Source organism: Colossoma macropomum, unplaced genomic scaffold (genome assembly GCF_904425465.1).
Source record: "Colossoma macropomum unplaced genomic scaffold, Colossoma_macropomum, whole genome shotgun sequence".
NCBI classification, from domain to species: Eukaryota; Metazoa; Chordata; class Actinopteri; order Characiformes; family Serrasalmidae; genus Colossoma; species Colossoma macropomum.
This window is the reverse complement of record NW_023494786.1, coordinates 35041514-35067523: the sequence shown is the minus strand read 5'-3', so window position 1 is coordinate 35067523 and position 26010 is coordinate 35041514. Positions and strand designations below refer to the sequence as shown.

At 41.3% G+C, this 26010-nt stretch overlaps 1 protein-coding gene across 1 annotated transcript in view; it reads right to left on the bottom strand.

Annotated features, from left to right (window-relative positions):
- The window catches only part of LOC118804784 (cAMP-specific 3',5'-cyclic phosphodiesterase 4D-like), a 50663-nt gene that overhangs the window by 1180 nt on the left and 23473 nt on the right, over positions 1–26010 (bottom strand). The window contains exons 4-16 of the mRNA XM_036565433.1: positions 11884–12075; positions 8078–8114; positions 7805–7878; positions 7612–7655; positions 7360–7472; positions 4182–4275; positions 2205–2374; positions 1986–2084; positions 1720–1884; positions 1262–1361; positions 1014–1168; positions 804–926; positions 222–404 (exon numbers count right to left, since the gene is read on the bottom strand). Coding sequence (XP_036421326.1) covers positions 222–404; positions 804–926; positions 1014–1168; positions 1262–1361; positions 1720–1884; positions 1986–2084; positions 2205–2374; positions 4182–4275; positions 7360–7472; positions 7612–7655; positions 7805–7878; positions 8078–8114; positions 11884–12075 — 1549 coding nt within the window. The remainder of the gene's footprint in view (positions 1–221; positions 405–803; positions 927–1013; positions 1169–1261; positions 1362–1719; positions 1885–1985; positions 2085–2204; positions 2375–4181; positions 4276–7359; positions 7473–7611; positions 7656–7804; positions 7879–8077; positions 8115–11883; positions 12076–26010) is intronic.

Below are 26010 nucleotides of genomic sequence, written 5' to 3'. Positions count from 1 at the left end.
TGTCCACTGTGGGTGCTAATGCCTTCTATGATGTATTCCCGGTACACATGTGACACTGTGGATCAAGGAACGTTAAATACCTGCACACCTGTTCCCAAGCCGACATCTGAGGTAACACTACTTCATAATCAATTTGCATACTGCTATCCCATGACTTTTGGCACGTCAGTGTATGTCTTATTCCTATCTGAAGCCACTGTGCAGACCAACTGGACACTGACCTGTGATTTCTCGATGGAGGCGTTGTGTTTGTCACACATGGGGCTAATCTCCATCCCTCTGTCCCTCTCTCTGTCTCCCTGGGTGAAGAACTCCACCATAATGCGGTCAGTCCACTGACGGTAAATCTCCAGAGGCTTGGTGGGGTTACTGAGGTCAGCACAGTGCACCATGTTCTGAAGGACCTTTAAAATAATAGAGTGTAATATTTAAACTAAACAAGTCTATCAGAGATTACCAAACAACTCTGCATGGTTTTGGGGTGAGTTTGTGATGATTTGGGCTTGCAGTTAACTCCATGCTAATAAACATGTCTTGGCTGATCAACAACATTCAGGGTGTGGAGAAACATTGTGTAGATCTGATTTCTCGCTAAATGAAGTAAAGTTCCTCCAAGGCCTTGGTGTGACATCCTGGTTCTGGAGATCTACCACCTTGGAAAGTTTAGCTCCACCTTAATCTAACACACCTGATCCTTCAAAGGCATCTGAATATTACAGCCAGGTGTGTTGGATCTGGGTGGTTGATTGTCAAGACCAGGAACAGGCACTCCTGACATAAACAAACAAACAAGTAAACAATACCTGGATACGATCCGAGTAATTGTCCAATAGGAGAACCCCGAGACTTGTCACTTTTTTGGTTTCTACCATGGTCTTCAGATCCGCCAGCAGGTTCATGTGTTTGGACATATCTGTGGCCAGGACCTTTGATGGACCAAAGAAAATAATCCGTAAATAACAGGGTTTTGCCTGTCTTATCTCTTTATAAGCGTGCCTATAGAGGTCCCTCACCATGTCAATGACGATTTTACGCAGCGACTGTCTCTGTTTCTTGCTCAGGTTCTGGAAAATATCACAGTTTTCTTCCTGCAGGAGTTTGAAGCCAACAGCCAGGTGATGGTTCTCCAGCACAGATGAATCATTGTACATCAGAGCCAACTCTGAATCTGAGGGATGAAGAAAGGCACAATTTAAAACAACAAACGTAACCCCTATATGAAATACTGACATGACTTGTTAGTTTAGAAATGACTGCTCACTCGTGTTGATTAGAAACTGATTAGATACTCCAGGATGATCCACATCGTGGATCGCGCTGGCAAACAGTGCAGCCAAGATCTCAAGGTCAGTGAACACAGCCTAGAAAATAGATTTATGAATTTTAGGCTCATAGTTCACACAGCAAGGGTGTTTAGTTCTGATCTAGCACCAGTTTGATGATTTCTTGGCTCAAACACACCTGATTATTCGGCAAAGTCAATTAGATGTTTATGACGTCAATTATGGAAGTTGACGTATTGTTTACTAAAGAAAAAATGCTCTGCAATATTCTATGATGTTCAAATAATCCATACAATGGTTTACCCTAATAAACAAAGCAAAATAAACATTTCAAACACTTCATTCACAACAACATTTCATTCACTCACATTCTTCCAAAATCTTTCAAATTGTGTCAGTAAAAACAGCAAGTAATGGCAGAATGATTCATTTGTACCTCAAGTGCTGGAGTGGACAGCAGGACGTTTGTAGACTGAACCACGTCGGCCGCATGGATGCTGTTGTGATACGCAACATCAGCACGGTAGTTCTCCTCCAGCGCCATCATGAAAGTAATAAAGGTGTCAGCTGGGATTTTAAAGGTCTTCAGCAGGTCTCTTTCCTACAGAGGTTGATTTAAGGTAGGGAAACAATAAGAAACTTGGCACTGTTGTAATATAACAATATAACAATGCAATTTCAGTAACAATACCATGCATTTACCTGGAAAACAGTGTACATCGTGACCGTTAGTGGCCGGTTTCCGGAGTACTCAGATATCTTGAAAATATCTACACCCCATTTATGAATCTCCTCTAATTCCTGTAGGTGAGAGACACACAATTCCCTTCAAATATCCCTTCATCTGCTCAGGGAAAACTTGCATCTATGTAGCTCTAAAAGACTCCATGGATCTGAGAATAAAGAGAGAGAAAGACTGACCTTGGCCAGAAGTTCCTCCTGGTCAGTGCTAACCCCAAAGCGTGGGATGGACACGTTGCGGCTATGTGTGGACGTGGGTTTCTTCACGCCGCTGATCTGGGACATCGGCCTCTTCTTCTTCTCCTTCTCTTTGGGCAGTGGGGATATGAGCTCCAGGTCATGCTGCTTTTCTGCAGAACAGAAGAACAGAGTACAGTCATATGTAGCAAAGCATCAAATAGAATATCACTAAAATCTTTTAGTATAAGGCCTGTCAGTTTAAGTAGCTGTATGGACTGGACATGCTGATCTCAAAGCTAATACCCACTTTATTTAACAATTACAATATCCTACAGAACTCCTAATCAACAGACTCACAGCTTTTTTTTAGGATCAACTGAAAAGCCCTCAATGTAGAGGAAAAACATCTACTTTGCTACATTGCTCACTGCCCTCTGGATGAAGGGATTAGTCCCCAGTCTTTTGAAGGATGGGGGTGCCGTTGAGGGTGCCTAAGTGCTGAGTTCTCTGGAGGTTAAGAGGAAACATGACCCAGGGCTGGAGCTGTCACTTGAGAAGCTCCTGCACACTCTGGTGATTTGATGGTGCTGCTCCCCTGGAGCTGCTGCAATGGACCCTGCACCCTGTGACGATGGTGTAGGGATCATCAGTGTCAGTCTACTAACACAGCTATTAACACTCATTGGGAGGTAACTAGGTTTAGTAAGTGTGTTTGATCAGGAACATCACAACTGCTGGATTTCAGCCTTTCAGGGCCTGAATTGAGGACCTCTGCTGTAAGGTTCCCTTGTAGCAGTGGGGATTGTAGTTCCAGACTTGTTCCTCCACCTGGGACTCATGCACTTTGTTCCATAATCACAGTTCCCCATTTGTTGAATGCTGGCAGTGGTGTGGTGTTCCTGACCAGCTATTAAACTGCTTTGATGCAGGACAGTGACTCTATGGAGTGGAGCAGCCTATATTCTTAGGGCAAAGTGGGTTGTCCTGTTTTTTTGGATGTCCAGTTCCTGATCACTGTGGAGTTCCTTGGCATGCCCTGGCGAGTATGAGGATGTTGGTGAGTGCGTTCTCAAAGGTGTCTTGGCAGGAGACAGACCATTCAAAGGTTTTCTCTCTGTGGAAGGGCTTAACAGTGATAATGGGTTAATCCCAAGAAACTATATTCTTAGCACTCAATCATCTGCTGATTGCTCAAATCTTGGATTCTGGCTTGGTCCACTGCTATTCTTTCTTTTCCAACAGGTGGTGGTTCTTGAGGTTGAGTGAAAAGTTGGCACTCTGGATTTTCACACCAAATTTCTGAAGGTATCAAGGAAATCAGCTGTGTGTACCAGTAGGTCATTAATGGAAATAATGCAGGATTTTCTCCAAAAGCCTTTTAAATATGACTGGTCTATCACAGAGTCCATATGGCATGCTGTTAAATTCTCACAAGCCATGACCCAGAGTGGAAGGGCTACCTGGATGGTGTCAGGGCCAAGAGGCCCTGCTAATAGCTGCTGTGTATTTCCAGTGGTCTGAACCACAGTGAATTTGTTAGGCTATTGTCAGCCACTCTCAGAATGACGTAAGACTTGCTCTTGAAAGGTTTTTGTCACTACCAACTTTTTGTGGGGAACTCATTCACCACATTGACTCTCCCACCATCATCATCTTTTGGCTTCTTGCCTCTACTGAACTCCATTGTTACCACCTCTTATGGAAACATATTGAGGGTACATTATTTAGCACTGTATTTATTAATGTCATTATTAAGGGACAAGCAAAAGAACAGAACTCCTATCCAGGCTGTCAGGTGTACAGCATCCTCCAATAACATGACCCAAAAGACAAGACGGCCAAGATGAAGAAACAACAACACACTAATTTACCAGTCCATACACTACATGATTTACCTGTATAGTGTTTTGAAGGAAACTGTTGTAAATAAGACCTCAGTATATAAATATGTGTCAATCAGTGTTGAGTGAATCGTACCGAGGAATGTGCTGGAAATGTACTCAGACACCTGGTTTCCTGACCGGCTCGTTTCAGACAGCTGGGTGAGCTCACGGCTCAGCATCCTTTTAAACTGCGGGACAGACAAACGAAAACACACAAACTCTATCAAAAAACTACCGTTTACACTGAACAACGCAATACTACACTCAAAACAGATGTTCCCTGTGGGTATCTTGACATCTTGACATCCCTGCATGGGCAAGATTAAACTAAGACTATCTGCCAAATCCTCTACATGTAAATAGAGTAGGTGTGGGCAATTTGGCAAAGATATGATTCCATGGTACTTGAAGACATTTTCACAGTTCATCATATAAATCATGTCTGTCTGTCTGCGCTGCGATGGACTGGCGACCTGTCCAAGGTGTTTCCTGCCTTTCGCCCAGTGAATGCTGGGATAGGCTCCAGCACCCTCCGAGACCCAGAAGGATAAGCGGCTTTGCAGATGGATGGATGGATGATATAAATCATGATATTTAGTTTTTCTGAGCTTTGATAAATTGGAACAGATGAAAACCTTGTAATGCCTTATTTTAAAAAATGCTAAATTCTTTATTCAACTGGAGAAACTGGAGAAACTGCGCTCTCTTTGTAACAAAACATGCAGCTGGTGATCTTCAAGTGCTGATTTTATCTACAATATACTCAGAAAAGCATATTGTGGTGTAATTTATTAAGTTTATGGTAAAATCATCACTATGCACACCCTTACAATGTAGTAATGAATGTAAATGTGACTCCTGCTTATATTTCCACTATTTAGACAGTGTTTTATTCAGATGTGTCTCTATACTAAAGAGAGTGACACATTTATTTAACAAATAATTGAATATTGAAGCTGGTGAAATACTCTGTTCTGAAAAAGAAATGTTTTATACACAGTGAATACAGTCTGAGCTCCTCTCAGAGACGCGAGGAAGAGTGAGTGAGTTACATAATCACACTGAAGGACTCTCAATGAAACACACACACACACACACACACACACACACACACACACACACACACATTCATACAACAAACGTTACTGTTTTTCCGAAACAGATACTGAAACCCTCAGCATCAGTTGATAGCGATACCTTTTCAGTATTTCTTTAAAATCTTTAAAAATGTTGTATTTTTAATCTTAAATTGAATTTTTAAATCATGTATTTCAAAGTCAAAGTCAAACTGAACTTTATTGTCATTCAGACTAAACAACAAGGAGCCCACAGCTGAACAAGATCGCTTTTCTCCAACTCTGATTGTAGATTATAACATAAATTTAACATAAAGGCAAATGCACATAGACATACTAGACAGCATAGACAGACATGAAACATAATTATAGGGGTAATATATACATATTTAAATATATTTACATATTTAAAGCGCCTCACTCACACTGATCATGTGAAGGTAGTCTATGATGCTGAAACTACTGGCACTCTGTTAACCCCACAGGACAAACTACACAGCTAACAGCATCACATCACTCAGTGAGTTTGAGGAGAGATCTGTTACAGCAGTGGGTCATATTCATCCTTATTTCTGCTGATATCAGGCTGATACTGATAAACCATCTCTAATACAGTCACAGCAGCTTCCTCTGTGTGTGTGTTTATGTGTGTGTGTGTGTGTGTGTGTGTGTGTGTGTGTGTGTGTTTCTTACCTCAACACTCCTTCTCGTCCTGCTGTCCGGCATCGCGAAGCAACCACAAACACAGCTACACTGTTCTAATACACACCTATACACACTACACTCTGCACCTCAGTTCAAATACAGACTGCACTCTCACTGCTTCTCTCTCTCTCTGCAGCTACGCTTTCTCGCACGCTCCTCTCTCTTTCTGTTCTCGTGTGTAAACACACACCACGCGCTCCTCCTCAGAGCCAATCAGAAACACTCAGAGAAAAAAAGAGGTGGAGCCGAACAGAGCCGTCTGATTGGCTGGCAGGACGAGAGCAGTGAATCAGTGTAAGAGAGGATGCATCAGTATGGGGCTGCTTCATTAGTGCAGATGAACACGTTGAAGTCTGTAATGCAGGTGTGATACTGAGTGTGTATCTACAGTGTCTGGAGGTCTGAACCTGAAACCTGAACCGGCTCACACACACTAATAGAGACGGACTATCACAGACACGCTAAACTCTACTCTGATCTGACTGCTGAGCTCCTGCTGTAGCGACACTGACTAAACTGGTGAGAGGAGGAACTCCGACTCTGATGTAGCTGCTACTGAACAGCTGCATTCACATGTCAGTGAAGAGACAGCCTGACAGTCCTGCTCTGAGAATCACAACCTCAACACTGTATGAGACCAATGAGCTCTTCTCTGATGTAACAACCAGATAAGGTGGTGATTAGGACCAATCACGGTCAGGAGGAGGTCTCACAGCAAACGAGGTGATTAGGACCAATCACAGTGAGGGGGAGGTCTCAGAGCAAACAAGGTGATTAGGACTAATCACAGTGAGGGGGAGGTCTCAGAACAAACAAGGTGATTAGGACCAATCACAGTGAGGGGGAGGTCTCAGAACAAACAAGGTGGTGATGAGGACCAATCACAGTGAGGGGAAGGTCTCAGAACAAACAAGGTGGTGATTAGGACTAATTATAGTCAGGGTGAGGTCTCAGTGATTAGGGCCAATCACAGTCAGGGGGAGGTCTCAGAGCAAACAATGAGGTGATTAGGACCAATCACAGTCAGGGCAGTCTTAGCAATTAGGACCAATCACAGTCAGGGGGAGGTCTCAGAGCAAACAATGAGGTGATTAGGACCAATCGCAGTCAGGGGGAGGTCTCAGAACAAACAATGAGGTGATTAGGACCAATCACAGTCAGGGGGAGGTTTAGAACGAACATAGAGGTGATTAGGACCAATCACAGTCAGGGGGAGGTCTTAGAGCTAATGAGGCGGTGGTTAGAACCAATTCTCAAAGTCTTGTTTGAATTGTTGTTTTTTTAATTCTGACTTTAACAAGATCTAAAGTACCACATAGTGCTGAGATTACATTAATGTACTACAGTAATCCTGTGATCAGGTCACAGCTACATTTAACAGGTAGTCAGGAACCTGTGAGGGAATACAGTGCTAAACCCTCCCAAACCTGCAAAGACCATCAAATACACTCTGAAACATTTCCTGAATTCTGTTGGCTGAAGTTTCGGTACCTTGTTCGATGCCATCTGACTGACGGAGTTTCGAGTTTTTAGGGTCTCCAGCTGCTCCAGACACCAGTCCAGCTCCTCCAGCGTCTCCACCGCCAGCTGCTGCACCGGCTCCTCTACACAACACACACCTCTCTGTCACGTCACTGGTCAGTGAAACTCACCATCACACTCGCATAACACTACATTGTTAGAATCACTCCTGCAGGATTCCCTGTGTTTTAAGAGCTCAGTGTCTGAGGGGTTCTGACTGACCTGGTAGACTCGTTTTGCACATGGACGGGTTTCCAGAGGATCTCCTGTACAGGACGATATGATATGATATGAATTTGTCATGAACGTTTGCGCTTTTTTGCAGGTGTTTGTATTAAAGTTGTGAGTGCACACAGTGAACAGAGTGACTCTTATTCTGATCTGGTGATATATTTCAGGATTTCAGGCTGCTTACTTGCCGGGCACGCGATCTTGCTGGTAGGTCAGAATGGCAAAGTTATTCCGGACCGTCCTCAAACTGGCCAGGACCTGAAAGAGTGGAAGTCTGGCATTACTGTAAATGTAAGATCTTATTTTTACCCTGAATCTAAACCCAGGTTACACAGCTCAGCTTACAGGACCTGCAGCAGAATGTTGGACTTGAATTCGACAGTTCATGCACAGATACAGACCCTATAAATGTGCATCAGTACCAAAGAAGCACGATGTTCTGAAAGGTTTTACTGACCTGTGCGAATGGGGTCACTATCATGTCTTCTCCATGTCTGTAAAAAAGAGAGAAAAACATTTATTTAGTTCAAACTAGCAGATAAAAGAAGATCTTCTTACATTCCTTTCTGAAATGAAGCAGGGTTTTTGAATAACAGCCGGCCGAGTGGAAATGAAAGGCTGGGGCTGATTACGGGAGCTGAGGAAGGAATGAAGCGTCAGGGAACATCGTTTACAGTTTCAACTCTCAACAGGCCTGTTTTTACAGAATTGATTTCATCTAAAATATTTAATATGCAATTCAGATCCAAATGCTCATCTTTACTTTAATACACTCTGCAGAACTCTTCAATATGTTTGAACAAATCATGGGTTTTTCAATAAGTTGTTTAAACATGGTTAAATGCACCATTTTGCTTATTTATTTATTTATTTATTTATTTGTTTGTTTGTTTGTTTGTTTATTAACACTAAGTTCTGATCTGAGGAATTAGTAACTGGTAAGGAGTACTGAGAAAAGACAGAGCAGCTGAAGGTAAAAGAGGAAGAGGACAACCAGCAACAAGATGGATGGACACAGTCGGAGGAATCATTAACCAGCCATTCAGAAGCCTGAAGACCCAAACAGAAGACAGGGCATTCTGGAGAAACATATGGTCCATATGGTCAGCAGGAGTCGGAACTGACCTGATGACACTAAATAATAATAACAGTAATAATAAGGGGTATAAGAATCATAACATAAGAGTAACTGAGGACCGCAGAGTGCAAAATGCCATATACTTTGTGTGTGTATGTTTGAGGGGTCAGCAGGTCAGCAGGAACACACTCAGTCTGTACCAGGGGTGCACAACTCACTCTCACTCAACTAGCCCTCACCTCCAACCCCAAACCTCAGAGAAAAAGTATTGTGATGTTCTATTTTTGCCATATTGCCCATATTCAGTCTGGACAACATGAAGTTTAGAGAGCTCTCCTTGAGGAAGGTGCTATATAAGTAAAATTGTTCCCCTGGTTCAGAGTGTTGTTGTGCACTCCTGATAAAGCTCCAGTAAACAGTTTCTAATCAAGATATAGCCTCACCAGCGGCTCCCAGCACTGTCCTCAGAGCCCCTCAGACGGCCCATCCCATACAACTCACAGCACAGAGGGATAAAGACAATGCGGACCATCTGGTGAGCCCTGAGAACCAGGTGGGAACCTCTGGTCCAAACTGTAATACTGGGCTCTGAGTTCAGGTGGGTGCAGGAGCAGGAACCAGTTAGCAGGTGGATTTAGGGATTAGAGGACAGTCCAGGGTCAATATTCAATACTCAATATTCGTCAATATCCTCCTCACCGGCTCAGCCAGTTCACCTCCCAGTGCTTCAGACTCTCTTCCCTTTAAAACACAAGAACAGCTGATTCATCACAAACTAAAGTGGGTAGATGTGGAGCAGCTTTAGAACATGGTGGAACAATGTGTCTAATCCCTGCATCATTAATACACTGAGACTTTAAACTGGGCTTTAGTTTCCAAACTCAGTGATATTATTGAATATAACATACTGTCAGCAGGACAGTGTGAGCTGAAAATACCCTTTTCAGACTTTAAACCCAGAGAATAACCTGCAGCTCAGGTTAACTACAGTCTCTATACAACTCTCCACCATATACTGCATATCAGACAGCAGCATAGATGGATTAACCCTGACTGGCAGGTCCAAACATCTACTAACGTCAATGCCAGTTTGCTCTGTAGTCCAGGTACACTCTTAAATAAAGGTGACGCGGAGTGATGACATAGAAGAACCTCTTTTGGCTCCCTAAAGAACCAGGTCAGAATTGAGAATGTGAAGAACCTTCACATAAAGGGTTTAGAGTTCTTCCTAGAACTTTTAGATCATGTGGAGATTCTTTACACTTCATACTCATAAATCTCATTCACCAAATAGTTCTTTTAAGACTTTAGGGAACCAAAATGGTTCTTGTAAGGCATTGCACCAAAGAACCCTAAATGGCACCTATATTTTTAATCTTTATTTTTACTTTTTATTTTTAGTGCTGTTACTGAATAGTTTAAATTTGCACTGTTTAAAAAAGGGCATCACTAGAATATTTCTGTAGCATTAGATGTTGGGACAGTGTGTGAAATGCTAGTAAAAAAGGGGGGCTGTGATTAGTAAATTCTATTTGATCTGTGTTACATTCATTTACAAAAACACAATATTTGATGTTTTATCTTATGAACTACTCCTTTTGGTAAATATACACTCATTCCAAATTTGATGTCTACAACACATTCAGAAGAAGTTACAGGAGCATGTTCACCGCTGTGTTACATCATCTTTCCATTAACAGCAACAGACTCTCAAGGTTTCTCTCTCAAGGCAGAAGTTTTTGACATTCTTCTGTTATACAGTCTTTAGCTGTGAAACCATGCATTGTCATATTTTGAGTTTAAAAGACACATTTTCAGTGGGAGGCAGTTCTGGACTGCAGGCAGGTCAGTCTAGCTTCTGCACTCTGATTATGCAGCCATGCTTATACATCTTTATGTTGAAATAAACATGGACATCCCTGAAAAAGACGACGTCTAAAAGGCAGCATATATTGCTTCAAAATATGTTTAGCATTAATGGAGCTTTCACAGATGTGCAGGTTACCCACTAATAGCCCCCCCCCACACACCATGACAGACGCTGGATTTAGAACTTTACGCTGGTAACAATCTGGATGTTCTTTTTCTTCTTTTTCTGGAGAACACAACATCCATTATTTCCATAAACAATCTGAAAGGTGGACTCGTCAGACCACAATACACATATCCACTGAGCATCAGTCCATTTCAGATGAGCTTGAGCCCAGAGAAGTCGGCGGCGTTTTTGGATGTTGTTGATATGTGATTTCCGCTGTGCAGAATACAGTTTTAACCTGCATTTGTGGGTTCAGAGATGGACAGTGCTTACCAACAATGGTTTGTCAAAGTATTCCTGAGCCCATGTGGTGATCTCCATCACAGAAGCATGCTGGTTTTGAATGCACTGCTGTTTGAGGTGTCGGAGGTCACAAGCATTCCGGTGTGGTTTTCAGCCTTTTCCTTTACACACCACGATTTCTCCAGATTCTCTGAATCTTTTGATGATATTCTGCACTGTAGAGGGTGAAATACCTAAAATCCATACAATCACTTGCTGTAGACTGTTATTTTTCAACTGTTGGATTTTTTGCTGATGCATTTCTGGCAAAGTGACGAACCTCAACCATCCTCACTCATATAGAACTCTGCCTTTCCTGGATGCTCCTTTCATACCAAAGCATGATTACATCACCTGTACAAGATGTTTAGGATGTTTTTTGAACATTTCAAAATGCTCCTAGTTCTAAATTCTCCTGTCACAACTTTTCTTCTGGAACATGTTGCAGTTCCAGAAAGTGTGAGCTGAGTGTATATTTACAAAAACAATTAAGTTAATAACGTAAATCATTAAATATGTTCTCTTTGTACCATTTTTGTTCAAATAAAGGTCAAAATAGATTTATCAATCACTGCTTTCTGTTCTTATTTGTGTTTATTTACATTTATAGGACAAAGAATATAAAGGTCCTAATTCATTTACACTTTACCTACTATGGCAACTTGTAGGTTTGTAAGAAGAAAAACATGAAAAACAGTATGTAAATATCCAGGAATGTAGTGATTCTCAGGTCCAGTCCTGAACCCACTTCTGATTCTCTGGTTCTGCAGACAGATCTGGACAGACACTGAGAACCACTCAGCCAAAGAACCTCCCTCCTGTTCTGTAGCTGAACGGACAGAGGTCAGAAGAAGAGGTCAGTACTCACAGCTCGCTGGCTGCAGAGGAGTTGCGGGATGTGGCTTTGGGTGAAAGGTCGAAGTCGGAGTCGGAGCGGTAGAGGAAGGATTCCCGGCGCTGGCTGTGGGGGACGCTGGCCTGCAGGACCACCCCCGAGCCTGAACCACCCTGAGGGTCCATAGAACTGCGGCCCAAACACAGGCCATTCTCTGCATCAAAACTGGAGAACAGAGGAACACAGAGCGGTTAGAACTCCTGACCTAGAACTCCACAGAAAAACCTTTGTTACATTACAGTGTCCAGATATTCTGTCCTTCTGTAAGACTGCTGTAGAGAAAAGAAGGGAAAAGGGACTGTTAGCGAACCATTAGCCATTGTGAGCTGGACAGCACTTGAATTCCATCCATGGTAGATAAGATGAACATATCTGAGAAACTATAACACAGACTAACAGTCACAGTACCTTTAATATATGATAAGAATGTTATAATATAGAACCAGTATATAAATGTGTATTTGTACTTGTAGAAGCATGTTGCTCCAGCATAAGTATTTCAGTGTATTTTTTATGCCCTGTATTCTAAATACACGTGACAATACACCAATCATGAATCTTGTACAAAAAAATGACTCCCCAAGAAAAACATCTCAAAACAGTTTGTTGACATTATGCTTGCTTACTACAAAGTAAAATGATGGATATTGTACTGTGTGGCTGCTCCATCGGACAACTAGAGAAAACCTTTTGACTCAGAATACACAGAAACATTCTGTGATAGTAGTAGAGTAAGAATGACATCACATCACATCAGAGCACCTGATCCACCCTAATCTAACCATAACCCTAGCCTGAGAGTAATGACAGACATTTCAGTAGAACAATCCACTAGAACCATCTGATCTACAGGCAACACAGCAGCTTTCTTCTGTTAGACCTGCTGTGATGCTGAACGAATGAGGCTGAGGGTGTTTTTCTGTCTCAGTGTATCTGTGAGTCGCTCTGAGGGGAGTCCTGAGATATGAACAGCTCAGTGACGTAGAGGTGTGTAAACACAATGCTCAGGTAAAGAGGTCAATTGTGCTGGACAGTCTGCGTATACACACACTCTCCCAGAATCCCCGACTGCTTCCAAGACTGAGGAAGTACCGGCCTTAGTCAGCCACGTTTTACCTAATTTAAAGTTCTATTGTCTCTGTGCTTTAATCACATTTACACTCAGCATCACAGCCGGACACTCCAAAACACTGACCTGACACACGTCCACATTCATTCACAATGCATTCACTTACACACCTGCAAAAACTGCATCTGTGTACAAGTTTGTACATCCACAGTGTTGTTTCTCGTGAGCACTGTAAATTCTGTAAATTGAATTGTTTCTCCTGAAGTGATTCAGTTATTCAGCTAAGTTCTTATTCAAGCTGAAATTAATTCATGATTCAAACTCTCTCTGTATCAAATCGTCTCACACTGTATCAAACTGTCTCAAACTGTATCAGACTGTTGCACAGTGTATCAGACGGTCGAACACTGTATCAGACTGTTGCACACTGTATCAGACGGTCTTACACTGTATCAGACTGTCTCACAATTTGTCTAACTGTCTCACACTGCCTCAAAGTGTCTCACACTGTATCAAATTGTCTCACACTGCACAAAACCCTCTCACACTGCCCCAAACTGTCTCATACTGTATAAAACTGTCTCACACTGTATCAGACTGTCTCACAATATGTCTAACCGCCTCACACTGCACCAATCTCACACTGCCCCAAACTGTCTCACACTGTATCAAACTGTCTCACACTGCCCCAAACCATCTCACATTGCCCCAAACTGTCTCACACTGCCCCAAACTCTCACACTGCCCCAAACTGTCTCACACTGTATCAAACTGTCTCACACTGCATCAAACCATCTCACACTGCACAAAACTGTCCCACACTATATCAGATTCTGACACTGCACCAAACTACCTCACACTGTATCAAACTGTCTCACATTTTTACCAGTTATCATTTTGAACTGGTATACATGTCTCTGTGTATTTGCTAATATGTGGTTTCATTGGTCAGCTGTGAGCGGCACTTTGGTTTTAAACACGCTTAACAAACAAACACGTTTGTTTACATACTGTGCAAAAGGCAGAGACCTTTGATTGTGTAATTTAATATCAATACCAAGTTAAAATGGCAAATGAATACTTAGTGTCAAAGAAGCAGTACTGTACCTTTTATTATAAAACGATGAAGTTAATTATGTCAGTAAGTACTGGGACACAGATTAAGCTCAGGACCTGAATAAGCTCAGTGCTTCACATGTATTTCATGTGAGCTGAATGTGTTTTACACTGAATTACATAATCAGTCAGAGCAGAACCTCCTTCATTCATAAAGGGGAGGGGGGGGGTTCTTTCATGCTCACACATCAGAGCTTTTCTGTTGCTATCTGAAGCTCCTCTGATCTATAAATAGCTCTGCTGCTTCCAGCTCAGTGTTCTGTAGTAGTTTCTGCAGCTCCACTGGGCTAAAAATACCCCCATCGCAGGAAACCTCCCCAGCCGAGCTGAAGGAACCACTACAGACACACGGAGGGATATTTTTAACCCAGTGAAGCTTTATTTAGCTCTGCGGGAACAAAGTCTTCCCTCCATTCATTAATATTTATGTGGGTTTCTATTCAGTAGCACTATTTTTATCCCACACTGCACTGCGTGCACCCATCCACATCCACAGCCACACTCTCTTTTCTGTTATTAACATTCAAAATGTTATTTTCTTATTATTTCTCCTTAATTCATAGTAACAGTAGTTTCACATTAACGTGAATATTAGCGCTGCAGGACGTCTGTTATTACACACTTTATCTCCTGCTCACTTCTTCAGTTCATTCAAAAACAATAACATAACAATAAAAACAATGTGAAAAGCCTCAATAACTGCTCAGTCAGCACAACCTTAATTAAAACGTCCATATACTGTTTATATCAATATGGAAACTGTATAATCAGTTCAGTGGGAGTATCTGAAGTTAATAAGCTTTTAAAATAACTCACTGTGAGATTAAATCTAGCTGATTAAGTGCAGTAATCAACTGTAGCATCATCAGTCCTGGTTCTGGTTCTGATTTATTGTGGTCTGAGATGAAGACTCGCCCCTGAACACACACTAAGCTTTAAACGCTTTAGTTATTGAATTGGCTGAAATGTGAACGAGAACTACTTTAACAGAAACAGCGCCCTCTCTGGTCAGACTTCACTGACTCCAAAGCTGCATGGATGTGAATCTGATAAAATTATCCTGTACAGCAAATAAGGAGTAGTGCTAAATATGAATACACACATCACAGCTCTTCCTGCAAATCCTTCAAAAATGAGCTGAGACTGATGAAGAGCGTCCTGTGACCACTGATGAAGGACTAGAGGATGACCAACACAAACTGTGCAGCAGCAGATGAGCTATCGTCTGTGACTCTACATCTACAAGGTGAACTGACAAAGTAGTCTGATGTACTTGCACCAGCGCAACACACACTAACACACCACCACCACGTCAGTGTTACTGCAGTGCTGAGAATGACCCACCACCCAAATAGTACCTGCTCTGTGAGGGTCCATGGGGGTTCTGACCACTGAAGAACAGGGTAAAAGGGGGCTAACAAAGTATCAGAGAAACAGATGGACTACAGTCTGTAACTGTAGAACTACAAAGTGCACCTATATAGTAAGTGGAGCTGATAAAATGGACAACGAGCGCAGAAACAAGGAGGTGGTCAGAATGTTACGCCTGATTGACGTATATATATATATAAAGCATGTTCATGAATCAAAGAGGTGTTGAACGCACCCTGAGTCTAGCCTACAGCCCGTTCAGCCAATGGAAAGCCATGGTGGAGAAAGCTCCACCCACCCAGTCTCCATGGCAACACATACTGCTGCAGTCTGTCTGTGTGTTTGGAAGGTAAAAGCAGCTCAGAAACTCCACAGTAAAACAATAACAACAATAAACAAAAAACGGTTTCCTCCAAATGGACTGGTCAAACGATAATTACCTACTAATATCAGCCATTCACTCTAGATATCATATTAAATGAAGATGAATGAGCTCTGGGGAACTCAAGAACACAGCTCAGTTTATATCACAATACCTACATTCAGAGTCAGTTATTCATTCAGCCTAATGAGAAACTGTAGAACAGACTCAGTTTATATCACAATACCTACATTTAGAGTCAGTTATTCATTCAGCCTAATGAGAAACTGTAGAACAGACTCAGTTTATATCACAATACCTACATTTAGAGTCAGTTATTCATTCAGCCTAATGAGAAACTGTAGAACAGACTCAGTTTATATCACAATACCTACATTTAGAGTCAGTTATTCATTCAGCCTAATGAGAAACTGTAGAACAGACTCAGTTTATATCACAATACCTACATTTAGAGTCAGTTATTCATTCAGCCTAATGAGAAACTGTAGAACAGACTCAGTTTATATCACAATACCTACATTTAGAGTCAGTTATTCATTCAGCCTAATGCATTTCTTATTAAGTCAAATATTCTGAAAACAACCTTAATGTACAATTATAATATAGAAACCATTTGTGTTTGTGTTTAATGGTAAATTTAGAATAAACCACCAGTTCCGTTTGTAGATGATGTCGATGGGTCTGTTGACTGAACGTGGAGAACCGTAAAGCTCCGCTGATTTACAGCTTGTTCCACCAGAACAGAGAACCCACCGTTTACAGGAACACTCATCTTCATTTTCTCTCACATTACTGACATAAATATGACACAAATATCCAAATCCAGTGCATTAGAACATCATCTCCTGCAGAACATCTGGATCTGTGCTTTGCCTTGTCAGTGTGTTCAAAACTCACACATGGTTAAGTGATGATGCTCATTCTGTTCCAGCTCCTCCCTCTTTTCCATGGAGAGACTCTGAACAGAAAGAGGACGCAGCAAAAACGTCTTCATTCGCGCCTCCTGTAGAACGTTTACAGGGTTTAACTCTAGTTCTGCTCTCTGTGCTGAGTGGAACTGGGGAGCGTTTAGAAAGCCTCTACAGTGGGCCATGCAAATAAAGTGTCACTCTACAGATACTCAAATCATTAACAGACCTTTTGGTGATGTTCAGTTTTTTCAATATCATTATGGTTAGGTTTAGGTTTAGGTTTAGGGTTAGGAGTAGGAGTAGGTGTAGGCTTTGACTTGAGGTTAAGGTTAGGTTTAATAAATTCTTTCACAGTGAAATTGAAGTTCAGTTGTATTTAACAGAAATCTAACTGTATAATTTTCTCAATTTATCAATTGTATCATTTCTAAATTTAAATTTAATACTTTGTATATTTTTCTTGTAATTTTTGTACATATACATATATCTTTATATTTTTATTGTTTGTTCTATTTTATATATTGTTTGTATATTTCCTGCTGCTCTGTCTTCTGTGCTGCTGTAACACCGCAAATTTCCCTGTATCAGTGACGGTAGGGGAGTTTACACAATATAAAACAGTGCTCTGATGCTATTGGACACTCCCTTGATCATACAGAACGGGTCTCACTGATGAGATTCCAACAGTAGCGGGTAGTTTTTACTATGGGATGTATGTACTGTAGCAGCCTGTCTGCAATACGTAGGTAACTGGATGGAGAAATCTCCAGCAGTCTGATCACAGCTGCGTCTGAGAGACTGAAGAGCTGAACTGAGTATGAAAGAAACATCGTGTACAACATTGTGAAGTGTTTAGTTAGTGACAGACTTCTGTAAAGAGCTTATATCATGGAAAATGTCACGCTTCCCAGTTCACAGGCAGATTTTCACCTCATGTCAAGTCATGTGACTCCGTCCACCAATCACCAGCCAAATCGCAGATCCAGGTCACCTGAGTACTGATCCTCACCTGTAGAGCTGTGTATTAAAGCCTGGCTGTTTCACTGTTACTCTGTGAAGTATTGCCCCTGTTAGTCAGTGCATACTGAGCCGTTTCCATGTTTACTGATTGTTCAACTTTGCTCTGTTTCTCTTTTTCCGTCCTTCAGTTTATCCCCTATTGGCTTTGTTTACACGTTAGCTAGATCTCTTTGTTTCGACTCTCGCTTGTCTGTGACTACGATTTCTCCTGCTCCCATGTTTCGTGTTTTTCTCTACTGGATTTTGATCTGGTCTGGTGTTAACCCTGTTTTTTTTGTATCAGTCCTTTTCAGATAAACCTCCTCGTTTGTTTTATGTTCTCCATGTGTGTAAATCATCAGCCCAGCATTACAGAACACTTTTTCTCATTTGAGTTGATTACACTGCAACGTTCACCACTGTTAAGGCTTTATTATCCAGCTGTTGCTGGCCATAACTACACCGTACATAAGCAGAAGCCTCACTACGAGCTCTCCCTTAAGCCTCAGCGCTAGACTTATCTCATTTCTACACATAAACACAGCCCAGCAGCAACAATAAGAGTCCCTACAGGAAAATCCAGTGAATAAATGCCACGGAACAAATAGCCCAGATTAAACATGTCAACATTTCTTGAACAGACTACAGTCCTCAGCGGCTCAGCGGCGGGGTATTTAGGATGACAGTGGGGCCGTCATGATCATGTCACGTCAGCTGACGATTAACTGACATAAACAATTACAATTTATGATTTAATCGTCTTTTTTGTTTATTATATGCATCTATTAATGTCCAGGCCAAAAGTGGCCAAATTGACCTATAAGCCGTCTTTCATCATTGCCATGTTTACTAGGCAGCTAACACTGATAGCACTGTTGAACTGGTAAACTACACCCACACAGACATGCACAAAACCCTCACCCTGCTAGCACGTATGCTAAAACATTAGCATTAGCTACATAGCTAACAGATAAACATTACTCAGCGCTGCCCTCTAAACGTCAGAGCACCAGATTAGAGGTTTTAGGGTTTGTTTTTGTGAGTTAAATGACGTCGCAGTGCGTTTCCTTCTTATTTGTCTCAACACAACACACTCAATTAATGCCTGCTGAAAACCCATAGAAACCATTAAGTGTGTCTGTTGGTTCCTGATGGTTTCGTAATGTGTTTTGGCTTTTTTAATGGGTTGATATCACAATGTAAAGGATCCTAATGGTTTAACAGGTGACCAGTAACTGGTTCTAAATGGTTTCCTGATGGGATCTAAAGGAGTTCAACAAGAAACTAGTGGTCTCTATTTGAAAACATTAAGCCAATTCCCATTAAAGAGTAGCTTTTAATCCTAATGGTTTCTAATGATCCTATTCTAGCAGTAATTATATTGTAAAATATAGTGTGAGAAATAACAGCAGTCATCATAAATAACTGATAATAACTGATTTTAGGTGATTAGGTAAAGATTGAGACGACTGTTATCAGATCCTTTGTTTAGCTGCAGTATATAATATTTTATGTGGTACTTATGATAACATCAGGGTTCTGAACCTGACTGGAGGTATGAAGTGAAGAGGAACAGCAGCCTCAGTGAGACTGTCGTTAGATAAAAAGCTCTTCCTCCAGAATTTTCTCCTGTGACCTCAGAAAAGGAAATTTTACTGTCACTCTTAACCCGGTCAGCGGTCCAGATAAAAGCACTAACAGGGTTTTCTGTCCGTCCAGCTGTGTTGGCTGAGTCTATGAGTCTAAAACTTTGGAAGTGTATATTTGTGAGAGAAATGTAATAGAAGTCAATTCTGAACTTTTACACTGATCATCAATGACAATGAGATTTGGATTAAAAAGGTGCTATAAAAATGTTTTCTTAGTTCACATTGATATAAAATAATTCCTCCACGGTTAATTATGATCAGGGAACATCAATAATAATCACACGATGATGTGTGTGTGCTACAATAACACTAGCACTAACATGTAAATCATTTCTGTGTCCCATTAAAAATCAGAAGGATTTAAATGAAGTATAAGTGAATAAACGACTGAATGGAATGAATTTGAACTTGTCATAAAGCGCTGAAGCTGAAGACGGAGATTAAGGTTGTTTTTGTTTCTTTGAAGGTAAATCATGTAAAGCCTTTCTGAATGAAACACAGTGACAACAATCCAAAATAAAAGTCTTAGCTGAGTTTACAGTTATTAAACCTACAATAACTATAACACCTACAGCAACCACAGTAACTATAGCAACTATAGCAGCCACGGTAACTACAGTAACTACAGCAGCTACAGCAACTACAGCAACTACAGTAACAACAGTAACTACAGTAACTACAGCAGCTACAGTAACTACAGCAGCTACAGCAACTACAGTAACAACAGTAACTACAGTAGCTACAGTAACTACAGCAGCTACAGTAACTACAGCAACCACAGTAACTACAGCAACCATAGTAACCACAGCAGCTACAGTAAAAACAGCAGCTACAGCAACTACAGTAACAACAGTAACTACTGTAACTACAGCAACTACAGCAACTACAGTAACAACAGTAACTACAGTAACTACAGCAACTACAGTAGCTACAGTAACTACAGCAGCTACAGCAACTACAGCAACTACAGTAACAACAGTAACTACAGTAACTACAGCAGCTACAGCAACTACAGCAGCTACAGTAACTACAGCAACCACAGTAACTACAGTAACCACAGCAGCTACAGTAACTACAGCAGCTACAGCAGCTACAGCAACTACAGCAACCACAGTAACCACAGTAACTACAGCAACTACAGCAGCTACAGCAACTACAGCAACCACAGTAACCACAGTAACTACAGCAGCCACAGCAACTACAGTAACTACAGCAACTACAGCAGCTACAGTAACTACAGTAACTACAGTAGCCACAGCAACTACAGTAACTACAGTAGCTACAGCAGCTACAGTAACTACAGCAACCACAGCAACTACAGCAGCTACAGTAACTACAGTAACTATAGTAACTACAGCAACCACAGTAACCACAACAGCTACAGTAACTACAGCAGCTACAGTAACTACAGTAACTATAGTAACTACAGCAACCACAGTAACCACAGCAGCTACAGTAACTACAGCAGCTACAGTAACTACAGTAACTACAGCAGCTGCAGTAACTACAGTAACTATAGTAACTACAGCAACCACAGTAACCACAGCAGCTACAGTAACTACAGCAGCTACAGTAACTACAGTAACTGCAGCAGCTACAGTAACTACAGTAACTACAGCAGCTACAGTAACTACAGCAGCTACAGTAACTACAGTAACTACAGCAGCTACAGCAGCTACAGTAACTACAGTAACCACAGCAACCACAGTAACCACAGTAACTACAGCAGCTACAGTAACTACAGCAGCTACAGTAACCACAGCAGCTACAGTAACTACAGCAACTACAGCAACTACAGCTGCTGCAGTAACTACAGCAGCTACAGCAGCTACAGCAACTACAGCAGCTACAGTAACTATAGTAACCACAGTAACTACAGCAGCTACAGTAACTACAGTAACTACAGCAGCTACAGTAACTACAGTAACTACAGCAACTACAGCTGCTGCAGTAACTATACTAAGTAAGCCAATTACTGCAATCACAGCCACTGTGATGACCACCACAGACAGAACTGACCACTCTGAACCTGCACAGCAGAGTGAGTTCAGCTTAAAGCACAAACACACAGCAGTACAAAGACTGCAGTGTTTGTTTTGTATGTCGATCTGTGAGCTCCACAGGGTTAAAGGAGGAAGTCGTGAGTAGGCGTCTGCTCCTGTCTGCACTTTGCTTAACTGAGAACATTCAAACTGTGATTTTCTGAACTCTTAATTTATGTTAATTTGGTGTAAATATCTTATTCTCTGGGTTACAGCAGGTTCATCTAAGACTGAATTAAGAATAATAATGATGACATCATCATGAAACCTGACAACAAGCTTCAGACCAGGATCACTTTACTCCGAGTTTCCTGCCCAATACGTGAATAAAAAAAGGAGCATCTAAGTCCAGCAGCAGCAGCAGGACTGAACCATATAAGGCCTTTCAGACTTCAAGATAAAGATCAAGAACATTTCACAGCACCAGCTCAGCTCCACATTAGCCATATTTAACCAGCAGGGGTCCCTAAACTACACAATATAAAGGGGGACCCTTTCACAAACCACCAAAAAGGGAAATGCCTGCACTCATCCTACATCACAGACACGGGTTTGGAGAGAGAGAGAGAGAGAGAGCTGTAGATCGATGGGCAGTGGTAGGAGAGATTGGTTAAAGCAGTCATGCTGAAAATTTGGAGCAGCACACACTGACGTCAACAGCGCGTCCAGCCGCACATCGACCACTGCGGGTCCGGGGCTTTATTTTTGGTTCTGGACACTGACACTGTTATCCTGTGATTGCATTACCTCAGCTGACTTCCACAGGGATCGCTCCGAACGTCCACAGAGAGATCCTGAAGTACTAGAACCAAAGCTGCCATAACAACGTTATAAATCAGTCTAAACCTTCTAAACCTTCACATACTGAATGAAATACTAGAGAGGAGGAGAGTGGTGCCAAGTGCAGACCGTTTAGGGTATGAACTGTACTTTCCAGCCACGCTGGAAACAGAGGTGATGCCCTGAATCAAATCTCAGCTCTGCCAAATAAATTATGTTTGTATATGTTTTACTGAGAATATGATGGGTATTATTTTATCCATTCCAACTCGATTGTCTGTTCAAACTTGTAGGGAATCCACTCTTTCAGAAAGAATCTACACTCTCAGAAATAAAGGTACTAAACTGTCTCTGGGTCAGTGCCCCTCCTGTCACTGGGGTGGAACCCTCAAGGCTCCATCTCAGTACCTTTAGTCAGTGAACATAACTGAACCATAATCCACTGAAATGATATGTTCTAAGCTGTACTGACTCCACACACCCCGTCTCGTCTCCAGGCTTTTATTTTACTGTTCTGTTTAAAACATTCGGTTATGAAAAGGTACAAATACGAACTTTTCACCTGGAAAAACTTATTTAAGGTTCACAATCAGACCTTAAAACCACTGTTGGAGCTTTGAGGGAACGTTTACACTGTTTGGACCTTGATGAACAGAAATGTACTTGAGCAGAACCTTGATTTATAACAGTGTGCTCTTCCTACAGAAATCCACTCTTCTGGAAGGAATCTGCTTTTTCGGAGTGCATCCACACTTCCAGAAGGAATCTCGATCCTTAGATCTTATATAAACATTGTGAGCTATACGTACATTTAACATCATACCTTTTTGGTTCAAAACCCTCAAACAGGACATCCCGGCAAAGCTATCTCACTATCTTGAGAGGAACAAATTCTTCACAACAGTTTAGATATAAGCCAGGACACTCGACAGAAACCGCTCTGTTTTCAGTCACTGAGTTCTCCACAAAGCCAGCGAGAACTGCAAGTCTTCAGTCCTTGACCTATCAGCGTCCAGATAAACTGATAACCTAACACTGTGAACCCCTGGATGCTCATTTCAACACTTTTGGGCTTGGGCACCGGCAGCACTGCTCTCGCTTGGTTCTCATTCTGTCATTAAACCATCAAACCAACCAGGTAGCCTGGAGTGGCTCTCTCTGCCCCCACAGCCTCTCTCTTGGAGTTCCCCAGGGGTTAATACTTGGTCCACTTCTATTCTCTTTGTACATTAAACCCCTGGGATCAATGATTAGCTCACACAGATTCTCTCACCACTGCTATGCTGATCACAGCCAGCATCTTCTTTTTTCCACTAATTACCTCCAACGGTTTGCAGAGGTTACAGTATTTACAAAAGGATAGGATCCTCACCTACTCTTAGAAAACTGACCATATCAATCCCATCCTTCAGAGACTTCACTGGGTACCTATTACATTCTGCAGCGCAAAAAATGTCTTAACAAGTGTAAACATCTTAAAAGTAGTCAGTAAATCTAATATTTCTCTTTATGAGATTATTGTAAGAATATTGTAAGATTATTCCACCTGTTTCTGTACATTTTTACTTGTTTTAAGTGATTAAGTGAATTTTATCTTGTGAAAATGTCATTCCATTGGCAGAGTTTACAAGTTAATTGTAAAAAGTAAAAACAAGTACACTGATCTGCCAGTAAGACACTTTTATAAGATAAAACTGCTTAAAAACAAGTAAAAACATCTAGAAATAAGTTAAATAGTCTTACAATGTTATTAAGACAGTCTCACTTGGTAAGATATCATTTTTTGCAGTGTGTGTCCAGTACTAGGTTCTTCTAATTCCTTATAAAGCTCAGCATGGTCTCCTCAATAACTGGTTGTTCCATCCCGTACCTTTAGATCACAACATTTAAGACCTCTTTATATTCCAAGGTTTAAACTGACCTCTATGGGTGGTCAATCATTTAATGTAGTAGCTCCCAAATTATGGAACACTCTCCCTAAGTCTGTTGTTTTCACTATATTGTCAATGTTTCTCTTGTACTGGAAAGTTATACCCATTTTGTCCTTTTGTTACTAATTATGTATGTAATGTTTAATATGTTCATGTTCTTTGACTATAAAGCATCCATGGGAAAGGTGCTATATAAATAGCAGTAATAATAATAATGATGATGATGATGCTGAGGAGTGGTTGGTATAGTGTAGTGGGTAACACCTCTGCCTTCTACACTGTAGACTGGGGTTCAATCCCCCACCTGGGAAGCACCCTACACTATACCAGTCCTTGGGTCCTTGGGCAAGACTCCTAACTTCGCCTACCTGTGTAAAATGATTACATTGTAAGTCGTTGTGGATAAGAGCGTCAAAACGCTGTAAATGCAAAGCAGTTTCCTACACTGGAACTCACTGGTACTATTGACTGCATCACTGTGTATCAACCAGGCTAGGCTAAAATCCAGTTATCCTTGATGATCAACTTAATTTTTGTAGATCACATAACATCTACCACCGGATTCTGCAGATTCGTCCTTCACAACATCATGGGAAATGCAACCCTCCCTGACTGCATAGGCTGGTCTTTGTTCAAGCTCTAGTTATCTTCAGACTAAACTAATTCCCTTCTTACATCTCTCCTCTACAGAGCATTCAGAATGCTGCTGCTTGGTTGGTCCATAACCTCCTGAGGTTCTCCCATGTGACTGCTCTGCTGAGATCACTCCACTGGCTGTCTGTGGAAGCAAGACTCAGATACAAAACCCTGCTTCTCACACTGCTGGCTTCAGAGGGCTCAGCTCCTCACTCCCTCTGTACTGGGGTACAGAACCACACCTGCACGCCAGTTTAAGTCTTCAACTTCTGGGCTCTTGATATTTTCTTTCTTAAAATCTAAGCACGCCTGTAAGGCCAGGTCTCACTGCTCTAGTGTCCTTAAATGGTCCTCAGTGATGGAACGAACTTCCCAATAAACTCCGGACTACAGTTACAAGGGCAGGACATTGGCAGCAACTTCACGATACAAAAAGCTTCACAATATGAGTGTCATGACAACATATGACACAATGATGCAAAATACTAGATGTGTAACTGATATTTTTTTGAAAATGTTTACTCTAAAACTGTTTATATTACAGAAATAAAAACAAAAGAACAAGGTTTGGGAAATGTTTATGAAATTGTTGTCATGGTTTTATTACGGTTTATAATATTATCACAACATTACATCAAAGAATAGCAGTATAGATGTGCAGAATTTACAGTAAAATAATTATGAGTCCTTGAAAATAAAAATCTTTGAAAACAAAATTAAAAACTGTCCCCATAATGATGCTCACTGTGTATCACTATAGGACTACTAGCAGTCTGGACTGGAGTTGACAACCTACCATAGAACACTGAGAACTTCACCAAGGGTTCAAACATAAACTACAGCATGGAACAAACTTATAAATATACCTGGTATATATACTGCGCTGTATCATATAATCATCATAAACATGCTACTGCAGTCGTTACAGAACAGTGCCTGAAGTGGAAAACTGTACTTTATTAGCAGCCTCCGTTCATTAAATACTCTCTCAATGAGGACTCTATTTTGTGCTTGTGGGAAAATGAGATTTCAAGCTTTTTTCCCCACACTGGGGCAATACTGCATGGTCTAACGCTGCACACAGACTTTGGATAAAGTTTGTAACAGACATTGAGGTACGTTTTTTTACTTTGTACATTCCAGATATTTGGTAAATCATTCAGTTCATATTTACACTTGAAACCTAACTCTGAATATTACTGGATTCGCCGGTC